The sequence below is a fragment of the Hyaena hyaena genome, unplaced genomic scaffold (assembly GCF_003009895.1).
Source record: "Hyaena hyaena isolate Hyena2069 unplaced genomic scaffold, ASM300989v1 scaffold_684, whole genome shotgun sequence".
In the NCBI taxonomy this organism is placed as follows: Eukaryota; Metazoa; Chordata; class Mammalia; order Carnivora; family Hyaenidae; genus Hyaena; species Hyaena hyaena.
In genome coordinates, this window is record NW_024081316.1 from 249,516 (window position 1) to 266,901 (window position 17,386).

Here is a 17,386-nt window from a genome sequence, read left to right on the forward strand (position 1 = left end):
ATCTTTATGTTACTGGTATATTCTGTTGCAACTTAAACTATTAAATTCTTCTGGAAGTTCTTTACTCTGGAAGTATGTGATACTTTTCTCCACAGTCTCAACTCCCATTATTACCATTTCTGTACCAGCTTTTTAAGAGCTCTTTTCCCTGCCTGTTACAAAACAGGCTTTCTCTAGAGTACCAACTTTTGCCCTCAATCTTCTTCCTTAACTTCACCATTCATCCTTATTGTATCTACTCTTTACAATTTTAACTATCATTCAATGATGATAAACTACTAATTTGCTAAATTGTAGCCCTCTCTAAAAGGCACACTCCCAAACATTTGTTCTCTTTATTTGGAATGGCCTCAGGCCCTAAAAATTCAGGATCACCAGGAAAGAACTCAGTATGTCTCTATCCAAACTCCAAATTTTTCTTCCCTCATTTCCAATCAGCTAATGCTTCCACCATCACCCAATTGTTCACATTAAAACCTGGGAGTCATCCTAGACCCCATCCTTTCCAATCATCAAAGCCCTATTTTAATTTTCAAAGATATTTTGAATTCCCAGTCAAGGTTCATACCATCTCACATTTGGATTATTACAACAGTCTCCTAAGTTGTCTTCTAGTTTCAGGTCTTGCTCCTCAAACTGGCTTCTAGGACTTGCCTTAGTAACACAAATATGACTATGTTACATCCTCTCTATTGTTTCCCATTACCTGTATTCAAGTTCTTTAGAAAAAGAAACAATTTTTCCTACTTCCTCTCTCTACCCCTTTGTACCTCTTGCTTACATGCTCAGGCATTTTGTATATGGATAGTGACTTGCTCATCGTATACAGAATGAATGTACAACATGCTCTACTAAGCATGCAGAGTAAATACCTAGTTATCCTTGTCTCTTTTCTCCCTTTTTATCCATCCACCATTCAAATCATATCCAAATATGATAGATTGTCCTTTCAAAATATTTTATCCTTCCATTTCTCTCTAGCCCCAACTGTCACAAATCAAGTCTAATTTCAACTCTCATCTCTTGCTCATCTCTTGCCTGAACTACTCCAATAACTTTCCAACATGTCTACCTGTATTTAATCTCGCTCAACTATCACCTCCTCAAGCTCCCTACAATATATCCTCTACCTTGTATGGCAGAAAGTGCTAAAAATGAAACTCTGATCATGCCCTATGCTAGGTTGAAACCTTTTACTGGATGCCCAGTTCTCTTTGTCTAAAAGTCCCAATGTATTTACATGGCCTTCCAGAACCTGATCTCTGTCTGCTTTCTCCAGCTTCTGACTCTATTATTCTTTCTTTATCATCAAAATTTTGCATACCTGATTCCCTTTTTCTGGAATAAACTGTCACACTTCTTCTCTCTTCTTTACCAGGGTAACTCCTACTAATACTCCAGGTGTTTATTTATACAATAATTCCTCAAAAAGGCTTTCTTTCACCTCTAGTTTAGGTAAGGTTCTTTTGCTATATGCTTGAGATACATATTAACTACTGTTATGCTTTATTTCAATTACTTATTTAATTCCTATTTGCCTCTTGCTAAACTAAACACTCCATGAAGGCAAGGGAAACCTTTGTCATGTTCACCACTATATTTTTATACTAAGCACAATGCCTGGGGTATTTACGGGATAATAAACATATGTCATATGAATGATCACCTACTGCTTCATGCTTCTATACTTTGGATCAAGTGATCTCTTCTGTTTACAATACCTGTTATTTCCTTCTTAGTTTTGCTAATTCCTATTTGTGTTTAAAGACTCAGATGTCATCTACAGGAAGCCATTCCCAAACCATCCAGCCTTTGTCAAGGGCCCTGTACATGTCTTCCTTTATCGTGTTACTTACCACATTATAATGAAATAATATATTCATATATTTGTTTCTTTCATTAACTAACTGTTCAGAATCACATGAATACCTCTTATTTATATACCTGACATTTTCATTTATTTAATTCAAAAAGATCTATTAAAGTCTGTACATACAACAGCTACTCCAGGGGATATGAAATAAGCTAGTATTTTTTGACAGTGAAAAAGCTGTACAATGTAAAATATTTTCTTCACAGAATAAAACTAGAGCTAGAAAGTGACTAAGTACAAAGAACAAAATTGTCATTGAATGCTAATATATTTTAAATTTAAATAGATTTTTCTAGGATCATAGACCATGACAATAACTTTTCATCAAACACTAACCAATATACAGAACTACCCATGACTTATAAGTAGTTACTAATTTTTACTTTGTGAAAAAGGAATTCACAAACTGATAGGAATTCAGAGTTAACCAACATAATGCAGATGAAAATAATGAGAAGTAATTAGGTCACATTCATTTTATTGTCTCAAACACTGTCTTTTTTCACTTAAATCAACTTTTGATAAGTTTGGAAATGGAATTTAAGTGGTTTTGGCAAAAACTAATCAAAAGCAGGTGCAAATTCTTCAAACTATCAACTCTTTACCTTTTTGATTTTGAAAAATTACAAAAGTAGACAATCACTCTAAAAATGAGAAGAAAACAAAGAAGGAAATAATAAGTTCTAATAATTCATATTCAGAAGGTCAGTCTTAGAAAGGTGTAACAACTACTACACCCGTTAGAGTTTTACCAGAGAAAGGAAAGAACAAATTGCTACCAGTAGAGAATAGTAGGCAGCTAATCTAAAATACTATATGATGCAAGGTACTTGGCTAACCTAAGAAGCAGTGTGGGTGAGCAGTCGAATGTAAAAACTTTCTAGGCAAATCTGGAGGGTACACTCCTCCTAGGATAAAATGAGTATCTCCCAGCATTTTTAGAAATGTTTTCTGAAGCAGCAGGGAAAAGATCTAGTAGCCACTGAAATACATGGGCTTAACTATATACTGTGAGCATATGCACTTAAGAAATTTAAATGTCTATCCCAGTTCACATTAGAAGCTGATCTACAAGGGAGCATAGCCTCAAGAATCCACTAAATCATATTATTATATTTTAAAATAACTGGCAGTTTGCATAATGTAACTAATATCTGGATTCATACTTATTGTAGATGAGCAAAAGGCTATGCAAACATTTAATTTCATGTATGCAGATCAACTTTAAGTCAGAAACTGATGTCATCTTACTTGCTGTTCCAGTTTTTCCCATCTTTACACCCAAGTTGTCGAAGTACACTGCACCTGCATTGAAGATTTAAACACACTTAAAAAAAAGTCCGGTGAAAAAATGTTGAAGGTGTCATGCCCACTGAAATACAGGCATAGCTTACCTATTAATAAAGTCTATGGCTTGTGCTTTCAACTGTTCTGCACTGTGCAAATCTGCAAGGACAAGGGTATCAGCAACATTTTCTACCGAGAGGTTACTACACAAAGCTTCTTCACACATGACCTTCAGTCGTTCCAGTGCATACTATCCAAAAGGAAAACATAGCAATTAAACATTTACTCAAACTATCAAGTTTTAAACATTTTGTATTTGTAACTTAGAAAATACTTGATATCTATAACTTAGAAAATAAAGTTAAAGTACATTATACTTTGAACTGAGGGTAAAAAAAAGTTTTAAAGTTATTTTAACCTAATATTAGGAAGATACAAATCAATGAATTTAAGAAAAAGACTAATTTTCTTCAGGAAATTTCAGTTTGAAAAAATACATAGTGTCAATTTTAAAAATAGGGTTTTATTATTTTTTTAAAAAACTATTATTACTCAAACTCTTAGAGTGAATTTCTCCTATTTTAAACACCAAAGTGTACCAGCCAAGTACACTGTTGCCACTGCTCAATATTGAAGAATTATAAAAGGTCAACAAATCATTGTGATAACTATGTTAGTTATTACAACAACTTTGGCAGCTTTAATGAAGCTTTACAATTGATATACAATAAACTGCACATATTTAAAGTTTATACACCTGTATGACCATCATTAAATCATGACACCGAACATAATCATCACCCCTAGAAATTTCCTCCTACCCCTTTATAATCGTTCCCTTTCACCCCACCTCAGGCTATGTCTGATATGCTTTCTACTGTTGTAGTCTGCATTTCCTGGTATCTTCTATAAATGGAATCAGGTAATTTGTGACTGGCTTCTTCTCAGCATAAGCCAGTCACAAATTACCTGATTCATGTCACTACCATTTTTTTTAGCAGTTCAATGCTTTTTATTGCTGAATAATATTCCATTGTGTATAGACATACAATTTGTTTCTGCAATAATCTGCAACTGATAAACAATCCTGCAATTGATAAATTGGGTGTTTCCAATTTTTTGCTATTACAAATAAAGCTTCTATAAACATTCATATAAGTCACTGTATGGGAATATGCTTTCTTTTCTCTTAGATAAAAAAGTAGACTCACTGAATCATATGGTAAGTGTACAACTGTTTTTCTTTTTTAATATTTGAGGGGGGCAGGGAAGGCCAAAGGATCTAAAGCAGGTTCTGTCCCGTCAGCTCACAGCCTGATGAGGGGCTTGAACTCACAAACCATGAGATTATGACCTGAGCCACAGTTGGAAGCTTAACCAACTGTCAGCCCAGGCACCCCAAGTGTAAAACTTTTTTAAGAAGCTGCCAATCTTCCAAAATGGTTGTACCATTTTATATTTGTATCAGCAGTGTATAAGAGTCTTTATTCCTCTGCATCCTTGACCATACTTAGTGTGGTCTTCGTAATGTTATCTATTACAATACATGTGTAGAAATATCTCATGGTTTTAAATTGACATTCCCCTAATAACTAATGGTGATGAGCATCTTTTGATGTCGTTAACAGACATTAGTTCAGGAAGTGTTTGTTCAAATATTTTCTTTATTTTTAGAAATAACATTGTTTTCTTACAACTGAGTTTTGAGAATTCTTTATATAGTTTATACAGAAAAGTTCTTTAGCAGATACATTCTGAATAAAAGGTGCTCATCAGATATATGCTTTGCAAAGAATTTTCTCTGAGTTTGTGGTTAGTCTTTTTTATTCTGTGTTGTCTGAAGTTTTAAATTTTTATTCAAGTATAATTTGTCAACTTTTATGTATTGTTTTTCGGTGTTAAGAGCTAAGAATTCTTTGCCTAACACAAGATTGCAAAGACTTTCTCCTATGTTTTTCTCTTAGGAGTTTTAGATTTTAGGTTTATAATCAATTTTGAGTAACGTTTTGTATTTGGCATGAAGTTCACATAAAAAGCTCATTTTTTCAGGAATATAGGTATCCAACTGTTCCAACACCACCTGTTGAAAAGACTATCCCTTCTCCACTGAATTTTCTTTGCACTTTTATCAAGAATTAGATATCCAGATATGTGACAGTTTATTTCCACACTCTACATTCTGTTCAAATGAAGTGTCTATCTTGTCACCAATACAACATGGTCTTAAATTCTGAAGCTATAAAGTAAGTTGTGTTATCACTCAATGTTAGTCCTCTGCTTTGATCTTCTTTTTTCAAAGCTATCAGACTTTTCTAGGTGCTCACACTTGCACATAAATTTTAAAATCCATTTGTCAAAAAAATCCCCACACAAAACCTAAAGGGACATGTTAGTCATTCTACTAATGAATTTTAAGGAGAATTATTAACAATATTGAGAGTTCCAATCCATGAACAAAATTTCTCTTTCCATTCATTTAAGCAGTAACTGAATTTCACTTACCAATATATTGTAATAATCAGTACAGTCTTGAACATCTGTCAGATTTATGCCTATGTTTTTTTTTTTTATACTACTGCAAATGTCATTTTTTAACTTAATTTCTTATTGTGACAGTTATAGATTCATGTGCAATTGTTAAGAAATAATAGATTCCAGGAGCACCTGGGTGGCTCAGTTGGTTAAGCGTTCAACTCTTGATTTTGACTCAGGTCATGATCTCACAGTTCATAAGATCAGCCCACGTCAGGCTCCGTGCTGATAGATGGACCCTGCTTGGGAAGTTCAACTCTTGATTTCGACTCAGGTCATGATCTCACAGTTCATAAGATCAGCCCACGTCAGGCTCCATGCTGATAGATGGACCCTGCTTGGGATTCTTTTTCCCTATCTCCCACTTACACTCTCTCAAAATAAATAAATACATATTGAAAAAGAGAGAGAAAAATAATAGATTTGAGCTCAAAAAGACAGTGGCAGGGTAGGGGGACCCTAGGCCCTTCATATCTTATGAACATGACTAGATAACTATCAAATCATCCTAAATACCCCAGAAATAGACCAGAAGACAGACAAAACAAAAAAAGGGAGCGAAGAGGAGATGTTGAAGAAGGCAGGAAGAGTGGAGACGTGGTTTAGGGCAGACGTGTATCATGGGTGCTGTGGAGGGGAGGAGCCATAGTCATGGAGAAGGGCCAGAGAGAATGGAACAGACAGGGGAATTTAAAGGAGAATGTTTCCCAAAAAATAATGGCTTGCAAAATGAGAGAAGCAGGATTTCACGAGTTCTTGCAACCAGTGGGGATTAAAGCCTAGAGTTTTAAAGGTCAATAAGTGGGCTCGCCTTCTCCTGTGAGGAAAGCAGACAAACAATGCAGGGGCAGATACAATGAAAGAGCAATCTGAAGAAAATCTGGGACACACTGGGGGTGGGGGGAGTTATGTGCTCTTCTAGGAGGACATTCTTGAGAGGCAGCATTCATGGAGACACTTCTCCCAGAACAAAGGAGCTGGCCAACACCAGTTACCTCCCCTGCCCCTCAGCATGAACACAGAGCCACATCCAGGGAACAGTACAGGATGGCACTGCTGAATATGCTTAACCAAGCCCCACTCTCCTGTATTCAGGCAGAACTGCCCTTCTCAGTCAACGTTCCCTCAGTCCCAGCACAGAGAGACCTGCACAAAGCCCTGCCCATACAACATCTCCAACACTGAGTTCTGCAGGGCCTCAGTTCTGGATAAAGTCATTTCAGGTTTCATTTCAAAAGCAGATCAGAACACACCTAGGTAAAACTTGCCACAATGAGGCCAGGTATCAAATACTGCCTACAGCAGGCAAGGTCAGCATCTGTAGACAATCAGCCTGAAGGACAGAGCAAATAAAACACAACAGGATAGCACATGCAGCACACACCTGAGATACTCTCTGAAGCATCAGGCCCTGTGAACATGACCTAGGCCATTACTTTCAGAAACAGAAGACATAACTGGTTTTTCTAACACACAGAAGTGGGCGGAGACAGACAAAATGAGAGGACAAGGAAATTATCCAAAAACAAGATGAGCTCATGACCAGGGGTCTAAGTGAGACAGATATAAGTAACATGTTTATGGAGAATTTAAAGCAATGAACATAAGATACTCACTGGGCTTGAGAAAAGAATGGAAAACCAGTGAGATTCTTACCACAGAGATAAAAGAGTTAAAAGAGAATCATTCAGAGATGAAGAATACAATAAATCAGATTAGAAACAGGCTTGATGCAATGAACAGCAGGCTGGAAGAAGCAGAGATATGAATTAGTGACCCAGAATACAAAATAATGGCAAATAATGAAACTGAACAAAAGAAAAGAATTATGCAACATGAGAATAGAGTTAGGGAACTCAGTGACTCCATGAAATGTAATAATATTTGTATCATAGGAATCCAAGACGACGATGACAGTGGAAAGATATTAGAAAATGTGAGGAAGTAATAGCTGAAAACTCCCCTAATCTGGGGAAGGAAACAGACATAGAGATCTAGGAGGCAAATAGAGCTCCCTCCCAACAAAATCAAGAGCAGGCCCACACCATGACATACTGTAATTAAACTATACAGTATAGTGATAAAGAAAAACCCTTAGAAACAGCAAGGCAAAAGAAGTACTTAACTTCCAAGGAAGACCCATAAAGCTAGCTAGAGATTTCTCAACAGAAACTGGGCAGGGCAGAAGAGTAGCAGGATATCATTCAGAATAGAAGGAAAAAGAAAAATTTCACAGACAAGCAAAAACTAAAGGAGTTTGTGACTCCAAACCCGCTCTTGCAAGAAATATTAAAGGTACTCTTTGAGTACAGAGACCAAAAGTGACAAAGACAGGAAAGGATTATAGAAAATCTCAAGAAACAATGACAAAACAAGTAATAATATGGCCATAAATATATATCTATCAGTAATTACTCTGAATGTAAAAGGACTAAAAGCTCCAATCAAAAGATGTAGGATGTCAGAATAGATAAAAATTAGACCTATCTATACACTGCCTAGAAGAGACTCATTTTAGATCTAAACACATCTGCAGATTGGAAGTGAGGTGATGGAGGGGCACCTGGGTGGCTCAGTCAGTTAAGCATCCAACTTTTTTTTTCTAATGTTTATTCATTTTTGAGAGACAGAAGGAGACAAGAGAGCAAGCAGGGGAGGGGCAGAGAGAGAGGGAGACACAGAATCTGAAGCAGGCTCCAGGCTCTGAGCTGTGAGCACAGAGCCCGACATGGCTGGCTGTGAGCACAAACCACGAGATCATGACTTGAGCCGAAGTCAGAGCTTAACCGACCGAGCCACTCAGGCGCCCCATGTCCGACTCTGGATTTCAGATCAGGTCATGATCTCATAGTCATAGGACTGAGGCTCACGTCAGGCTTGGGATTCTCTCTCCCTCTCTCTGCCCTTCCCCCCTCACTTCAAAAATAAATACATAAATAAACTTTAAAAAAATTTAAGTGAGATGGAAAAACATATACCATGCAAATAGATGTCAAAAGAAAGCTGGAGTAGCAATACTTACTTTGAACAAACTACACTTTAAAACAAAGACTGTAACAGGAGACAAAGAAGGGTATTCTATCATAATAAAGGGGACCCTTTATTTATGCACCAAACATGAAAGCACCCAAATACATAAATGTCAATAGCAAACATAAAGGAACTAATTGGTAAGAATACAATAATAGTAGGGAACTTTAACACCCACACATGAATGGATAGATGATCTAAACAGAAAATCAACAAGGAAACAATGGCTTTGAATGAAATACTGGACTTGATGATGGACTTAACGGATATATTCAGAACATTCGATCCCAAAACAGCAGGATACACATTCTTTTCAAATACGCTTGGGAAATTCTCCAGAACAAATTATAGATTAGGTCACAAATTAGGCCTTAACAAATACAAAAAGTTTGGAATCATACCATGCATCTTTTCTGATCACAATGGTATGAAACCAGAAGTGAACCACAATAAAAAAAAAAAAAGAAAGACTACAAACAGGTGGAGGTTAAACAACACGCTACTAAACAATGAATGGTCAACCAGAAAATCAAAGAAGAAACAGAAAAAAGTTCGTGGAAACAAATGAAAATGAAAACACCAGGGTCTAAAACCTTTGGGATGCAGTAAAAGTGGTCCTAAGAGGGACATATATAGCAATACAGGCTTTGCCTTAAGAAGCAAGCAAAATCTGAAATATACAACCTAACCTTACACCTAAAGGAGCCATTAAAAGAACAACAGACGAAGAACATTAAAAGAACAACAAATGAAGGCTAAAGCCAGCAGAAGGAGGGAAATAATAAAGATTAGGGCAGAAATAAATAATACTTAAACTGAAAAACAAAACAAAACAAAAATAAACAACAGAACAGATCAATGAAACCAGGAGCTGGTCCTTTGAAAACATTAATGGAATTGATAAACCTCTAGCTATACTTACCAAGAAGAAAAGAGAAAGGACCTCAAAATCATAAAACAGAGAAGAGAAATAACAACTAACACTATAGAAATACAAACAATTATAAAAGAATACTATGAAAAACTATATGCCATCAACAACTAAAGACAACCCATGGGATGGGAGAAGGTATCTGCAAATGATATATCCAGTAAGGGATTAATATTCCAAATATATAAAGAACCTACAAAACACCCCAAAATACATTAATCCAATTAAAATATTGGCATAATACATGAAGAGATATACAGAACATCTCTTGTCACCAGGGAAATACAAATCGAAACTACAATATCACTTCACATCTGTCAGAATGGCTAAAATTAACAACAAAGGAAACAACAGGTACTGGTGAGGATGTGCAGAAAGGGGGAACCTCTTCCACTGTTGGCGGGAATGTAAACTGGCGTAGCCACTCTGGAAAACAGTTCTTCAAAAAGTTAAAAATAGAACTATCCTATGAGTCAGCATTTACCCTGCTAGATATTTACCTAAAGAATATTAAAATACTAATTCAAAGCGATACATGCACCCCAATGTTTACAGCAGCATTATCTAATAATCAAATTATGGAAACAGCTCAAGTGTGCATCAACTGATGAATGGATAAAGAAGTTGTGGTACACACACACACACACACAGACACACACACACACACACTGGAATATTACTAGGCTATAAAAAGGAATAAAATCTTTCCATTTGCAACAATATGGATGGAGCTAAAGAGTATTATACTAACAGAAATAAGTCAGTCACAGAAAAACAAATACCATATGATTTCAGACAAATACCATATGATTTCATTCATATGTGGAATTTAAGAAACAAATAAAAACGGGGAAAAAAGTGACAGGTAAACCAAGAAAATAGTGTCTAAACTATAGAGAACAAATGGATGGTTTCCAGAAGAGAAGTGGGTGGGGAAATGATTAAAATAGGTGATGAGGATTAAAGAGTATACTTGTGATGAACACTGGGTGTTGTGTGGAACTGTTAAATCACAATATTGTACACTGAAATGTATTACACTGTATGTTAACTAAGCAGAATTTAAACAACTTGGAAAAAAAAGAATAGATTCCATATACACTTGGCATGGTAATGGTTCCAATGGTAATATTTCGCAAAACAAGTACAATATCACATTCTCTTCCCTGCCTTCTATGCGGTATATGTGTACATACACACATGTACATATATGCATACATAGGCATACTCATAAACTTACGTGTATATACATGGACAGAAGTGGCATAAAATTAATCAATACATTCAGAAAAATCTCCCAATGTGCTTTCAGGACTGAAAACTACTGGCTTTGAGATTTTCTGGTATCTTTGAATTTTTTCTTAAACTTTAAGAAATAACCATTATAAAAGAATATTATAAAATTAACATTATTTTTTTCTCTTTCTATGCTATCATGTTAAAAAATGTATCTCTAAATATAGGCAATTAAGTTAGGAAAAAATCCAATACTTTTTTCCTTTTTTATTTCATTATTTTATTTTATTCATATATTCTAACTGGCTCAAGATATTTATATGCCTTATTGATTAGAAAAATCTCATTTCCGTATCATCACATTGCATACTTTTTCATAAAAAACTCAAAGAGACATCTACAAACCATATAAATTAATTCCTCAATATTTCAAGTTATTTAGTGTTTTCATTTGATGATAACTTCTTAGATACATTGAGCTTGAATAGAGTTTTCAGTGCTGTAAGACCTACATACTTACTTTGTCTGCAGCTGCCAACAAGTTGTCAGCCATTTTATCAAGGTTTGGTGCCTTCCCTGTGTAAATGAATCTCATCATTTCTTTAAAAACCTCAGGGTCTACATCATTTATTTCCACTCGATTCTGATATTGAAAACAACACAAAAGTTATACTCAAACAACATACACACACAAATGAACCTAAGAGAAACTTTGACAATAATTTAACTAAATTTGCACTTAAGAACTCTATTTTAAAATGGAGGTAAGTAAATCTTCAGTAACCTAAGCAGGCAAAGTGAAGCAAGCAGGTCTAATAGGAAAAGTATACCCAGTCAAGCAATAACATGTGGATATAGAAAACCTCAATTTCTCAATTAAAAAAGGAAAAACAAAACCAACAAACAAACAAAACTAAATAAAAACCTTCAGGCCAAACAAAATACATGTGTTCAATTTCTGACCTGTTTCTTAGAAGGAGATAACTATTAACTTTTTCTTTGTTGAATTCTGAGGTTGAAGTACAATGCCTAAGACCCAATAACCAATGGATTTAAGCAAAAGTAGGATCAGGTATTTGAGATACTTCCAAAGCCCACTACCTTGGAACTCTCCCTTTTGGAAAAATGGCATGTCATACTATCTATACATTGGCATTACCTCTTTAATTGAAACATACTCAAGTCCTAAGAGTATTACTTTTTTACTACTACATCTTTGTATTTGGTTTTTTTCATGGGATCAATGAAGCTAAATATCTAACACTAGACAATACCAACTTTTTCTGACCCTTTTGCTGACAATACCATTTGACATTATTCATGTCTCCTTATGTGAAAGTGGTCAAAAGGCTAATCACAGTACCTGGTGACCAACAATCAAAGAAAAGAAAGCAGCCATGTGATGCAGCCTTTAGTTCTACAGGAAGAATGAAGCTGAGCCACAAAAACGAACTTTGCAGTGGTCCCATTACAGCTTGAAGGCTCACATGTAACGCAAAGAGCAAGGAATCAATCTCTGATCTCTAATCTGACTACTATTCAAGATGACAGGTAAAGGAGAAACATTTGGGAAAACCAAAAAGATAAGAAACTGACTAAATACGTAATAACACTGATGTAATTAAAAAAAAATCTTTCTTATTTTAGTGGTATTATTTTTGTTCTAGAAAAAAAAAATTCTAAAATCAACATACAGTTTAGAAAAGAAGAATAAACACCTTAAGTAGAGAACTCTCAAACAGCTATGGACCAGAACCACCCTTTTGGATAACAACTACTCATTTACTGGATGACATCAAAGTAATGTCCACTGGATGGACATCAAAATAGTTATTAATTGTAATATTCACCCACATTAGGCTGAGTCTATTGTTCTACTACAGATCATATGTTTTCCCTTTCTACTTCGATCTATTTCTAAAATTTTACTGTAACAATGAGAACATGTAGCATTACTTTCAAAATACTATTCTACATTTGTACAAATTAAATATTACCCTTTATTTAAATGATGTTTACCTTTTTGCTTTCTTCCATTTCATGTTCAAACATTGCATTAAAAACTGGGGATCGAGCTGTAACAACATTAAGCATCATTATTTAATGCAGAGATTTATGGAAAAAATGTACAATATTATCCAAATGTTGAAAGTACCTGCAAGTACAGATTTATGAGCTTTAAATTCTTGTCCTCTCACAAAAAAACTGCAATCTGTAAATCTTGTGTTTTCCCAGAGATTACCTAAATCTTCCGCTAGTCGACATTCAGGTACCTTCAAAGTATTTGTATTAGTATGTCCTGATATATTTACTGAATCTTGGACCACACTCACCTAATAAAAAAATGGACAGCAAGAGAAATACTTTTATAAATTAGTATCAGTAATTAGTAAGTCTATCCTTAAATTTCTTATCATTAGAATCATTGGGATAATTCAAAATACTCCTGATTAAAAATACTAATACCTGAGAATTAAATTTAAGGATACAATTTAAAGAATATAGAAAAAATAGAAACAAACTAGACCATTTTCAAGTAACATTTTATGTGCATAAATGGCTTACCGATTGGTTAGGATGTTTGTTATTAAAGTAATTACAAAAACTACTTCTCAGCAAAATAAAAGTCATATAACGATGTCAAACTGAAATAAGCAGGAGACATTTTTGTGAGGTGAAGGAAGAAATTTCTTTAATTTTTATTTTTTCACACCACAGACCTATCAACATTTAAACTCTATTACATACGTAATAAACATGAGAACACACAAAGATTTTTTATAGTATTAAAAAAGGTTATAAAACTATAGCTTGGGAAGTATAACTGGTTTAAATATCTAGTAATATTAACTTAAGTTGTGAAGCACATGAATTCTCACAAAAGCAATCATACTCATTAAAATTCATGTAAGTCTTTTATAATAATAATAATCAACAATACAATACAATTTAGTTCGATTTGTAGATCTTTTATTTATCTATGAAATAATAAAAGACAGTATGATGAAAACACTGGTTTCATAAAGATTTCAATATAATAGAGATTAAATTTTCTCTCAATAGAGAGGACTATACACTGAATAAAATCCTAAAACACTACTGGCTAAGTCTTGTGCACTACTTTAAAGAAAAAGTATGCTACTGGGCGCCTGGCTGGCTTAGTCGGAGGAACACATGACTCTTGATATCAGGGTCAGGAGTTCAGCCCCACGTTGGGTGCCAAGATTACTTAAATACATAAAACTTTAAAAAACTATGCTACTAATATTGTTACATTTAATAAAATGAAGGAAATATTACTCAACGAGTAATGCAAATGTTTCAGAGTAAATGAACCATTACTACTATAAGTTAGTTATCTACTGTTTTAAGCTTCAAAGTTTTGTGGTCATTTGTTATGCAGCAATAACTATTAATTGAAAAATATTTCATAAGGCTTTTATTAAATAAGGATAGGAATAAATAAGGACACATACCAATAAAGTAAACTACACAGAAAATGTAAATTGGAAATGGATAAACTGGACCAAACTACCAACATGCTAACACAGAAGGCATAATAATAGTCCAATAAACTGTTTGGAGAATACTAAATCTCAAAGTCCTTTTTCATCCTGACGTACAAACAGTTATAAAATGGGAATGAATGGAAACTTGTAAAGAAAACTTTCATTTTTCTGTGGATATTTTTATTAACCACTTTGATTTTTCCAACCTGCATTATTAACCATTTGGAATCACACAAATAGATATCCTCTAATCCAATCAACTTATTTTATAAAAAGATTTCAAAGGGAGATCAAGAAGGTAACTAATCTGTCAATCACACTGTCAATTAGTATCAAAGGAAGGCTAGCCCTATAATTATCAGATTCTTTTTTTTAAAATTCTTGGTATTACACAAATATTTCTTTGGATACATTTCAAAATCAGTTGTACTACTTTAATGCAATTATGGCTCAAAAAGGATCTATTACAACAATCTTGTGAGATGGTTATCTAAATATAGGAGCCAAGATATTGTATAAACAAACAAATAAATAAAATCCAGTAATAAAGGTTCTGTATTCTATTAAATTTTTAATTATTGAAACTGTTTCTAAAATGACTACAAATAAGAAAAAGCTTCACTAATCCGTACCTGATTTGCCTTTTTATACCATACATTATAACTTCATACTTTAAAAATGTTGGTGCTGATATTCAAGGTTTAGTTAGAGGTCAGTTTTTTATTACATAGACAATATTTCTTTATTCCTATCCAGCACTACTCTTAAAAATTTCTAAGACAGAAGGAAGTGAATCAGTTCAATTACTTGCATAAAGTATGCAGTGGATTTATAAAAATGTGACAACATATTTAATTTAGGAAAGGATTTCTTAAATTTTATTTACTGCCTATTATCCTAACTCAAAAGAATATATTTAAGGTAAAAATCTTGCAAAAATCAGGTGACAGAAGAAACTAAATGACCAATAATTACAGCCATTTTTATCAGGAATAGACACTGATGTTTTATTTTTATCTTGTATATGTAATCATAATTTAGAAGTTCTATTACTGACATACACATCCACATAGCGTTATCACGGGGACTACAAATTTCAACTAAGACTTAATTAACATTTCATACTCTAAGGGGTATTCAAGGGACTATTTATATGGCAAAAATTAATGATCTAATTAAAAGCTGATATGGAACAAATTCTGATGGTTATTTTCTTGATACCTAGAATCAAGAAATTGGTAAAATTTTAGCTTTTTCCTAGCATATATTCAAATACAGGTAATGAAAATTCTTACTGAATGGAACCTAGCATAAAAAATTCAGAAAAAAGTCTGAGATTTTTTCCTACAGTTAAATGTTCTTTTAAAATAAAAATGAAAGGTATAATATTCAAAATTGACAAATGCTGCAAAGGAAAATCTCACACTCAAAAAGCATTTTCAAATTTGGTTTTAGCTACACTATGAGAATATAATTTAAACTAAAGGCAAACATGTGCAAGCTCTAATAAACCATGACTGCCCTGAAAATCTGAGTCTCCAATAGCATGGAACTGAGGTGACTACTATTTCCAGTTTAAAAAAAATCTCAATTGTCCAAACTAGTTTTTAAAAACTAAGGATTTACAACAGTTCACAGTGTATAAATTCTGCCACTCAATCAACTACCTAACCATGCCTCACACTGGCTCCACAGTGAGAAACTTTTCAATAGTCCATTTCATATCATCTGCTAAAATAGTGGGTCTTAGATTTTTGACTGTCATAGCCTTTTTAAAAATCTGGGTGACAGAAATAGGGTTGTCAACTTAAAAGGGCTTTTTAAAGATTAAAACCTAATTCCCATCCATTATCACAAGTAGTTTAAAACAGAAATGGTATCCTGGCAACAAAAACAGGATGGGACAAAAGGTGTGTCCTTCTAAATGAATTAACTTTATGAAAAATCCAATTTATATATATTTTCTAACTGTACATGTATAATCTTCTACAATTACGAGATGGTATGGCTCTACAGACTATGAGATTTAACATCTGTTGGATTTGGAAAAAAAGATGAACTAATCTAAAGTTTTCTATTTCTCATACTTATTCCTCAATTCCTGTCTTCTCCATCACTTTGGGAGAGAATGGGCAGAGCTGTTTACACTGCTAGAAATAACTACCTCTGGCTACTTTATTCACAGCATGGAACTTGCAAGATGAGGTTATATCTTGCAGAAAAAGAGTAGCACCAAACTGCCTTACCTGTCTACAGCACCACTTGCAGGGGAGGGGGAGGAGGCAGTTCTTTAGGTAGGGCAGTGCAATGCTTCCTCCTCTTCTGCAAGCAGTGCTGGAGGTGCTGTAGAAGGAAGGGCATCAATGAGAGGTATGGAAGAAATGGTGGAGGGCATGAGGAATGTTCGTGCAAGTACTTTTTGCCCACCGATGCTAAATACAGTGCCTAAGGTAGAATTCTCCATGTAGCTAAAAATATTTATTATAGTCTCCAAAACTGAATATGAACAATGCCAACTTAAAATTTAAGTCATGGCAGGTTATATTTTTTGAGGTTACTAGCATGTGGATAAAAAAAATATACGTCAAAAGTTATGTACTGAAAAAAGTTCTTAATTTCAGCCTTCATTCTGAATTTCTTGGTTGACTAGGTTCCAATATAATATGCCTAAGAAAATATCTGTAAACATGATTTCAAATCTAAAAAAAGGGAATATTTTCTGAGTTTATTTAAAAAACTTAACTACAGTAAATTTTTGAAATTGGATTGCATAGCTTTTTTAAGGTCCTTTAAATTCAAAGACTGTATGATTTAAAAAATTAACATGTCGGAATTTAATATAACTCCTAAAATTCTGAAGAGTCTACATGAAGGATGCTAAAATTTTAAGTAATATAACCTGTATTTATTTAAAATACTACTCTGAATATGTCTACTGGCAACAAATGCTTTAATATTTTTCAAACTATTTAATGATAAACTCTGCTG

General features: G+C 34.0%; 1 protein-coding gene across 6 annotated transcripts in view; it reads right to left on the reverse strand.

Annotated features, from left to right (window-relative positions):
- The window catches only part of SPOPL (speckle type BTB/POZ protein like), a 72,806-nt gene that overhangs the window by 1,617 nt on the left and 53,803 nt on the right, over positions 1 to 17,386 (reverse strand). For 5 of the 6 annotated variants that reach the window (XM_039217383.1, XM_039217386.1, XM_039217385.1 and 2 more), the window contains 5 exons: positions 13,045 to 13,222; positions 12,909 to 12,964; positions 11,410 to 11,532; positions 3,268 to 3,410; positions 3,125 to 3,178 (listed from right to left, as the gene is read on the reverse strand). In XM_039217383.1, the coding sequence (XP_039073314.1) occupies positions 3,125 to 3,178; positions 3,268 to 3,410; positions 11,410 to 11,532; positions 12,909 to 12,964; positions 13,045 to 13,222 (554 nt within the window). The remainder of the gene's footprint in view (positions 1 to 3,124; positions 3,179 to 3,267; positions 3,411 to 11,409; positions 11,533 to 12,908; positions 12,965 to 13,044; positions 13,223 to 17,386) is intronic. The other variant, XM_039217388.1, reaches the window with a different exon arrangement.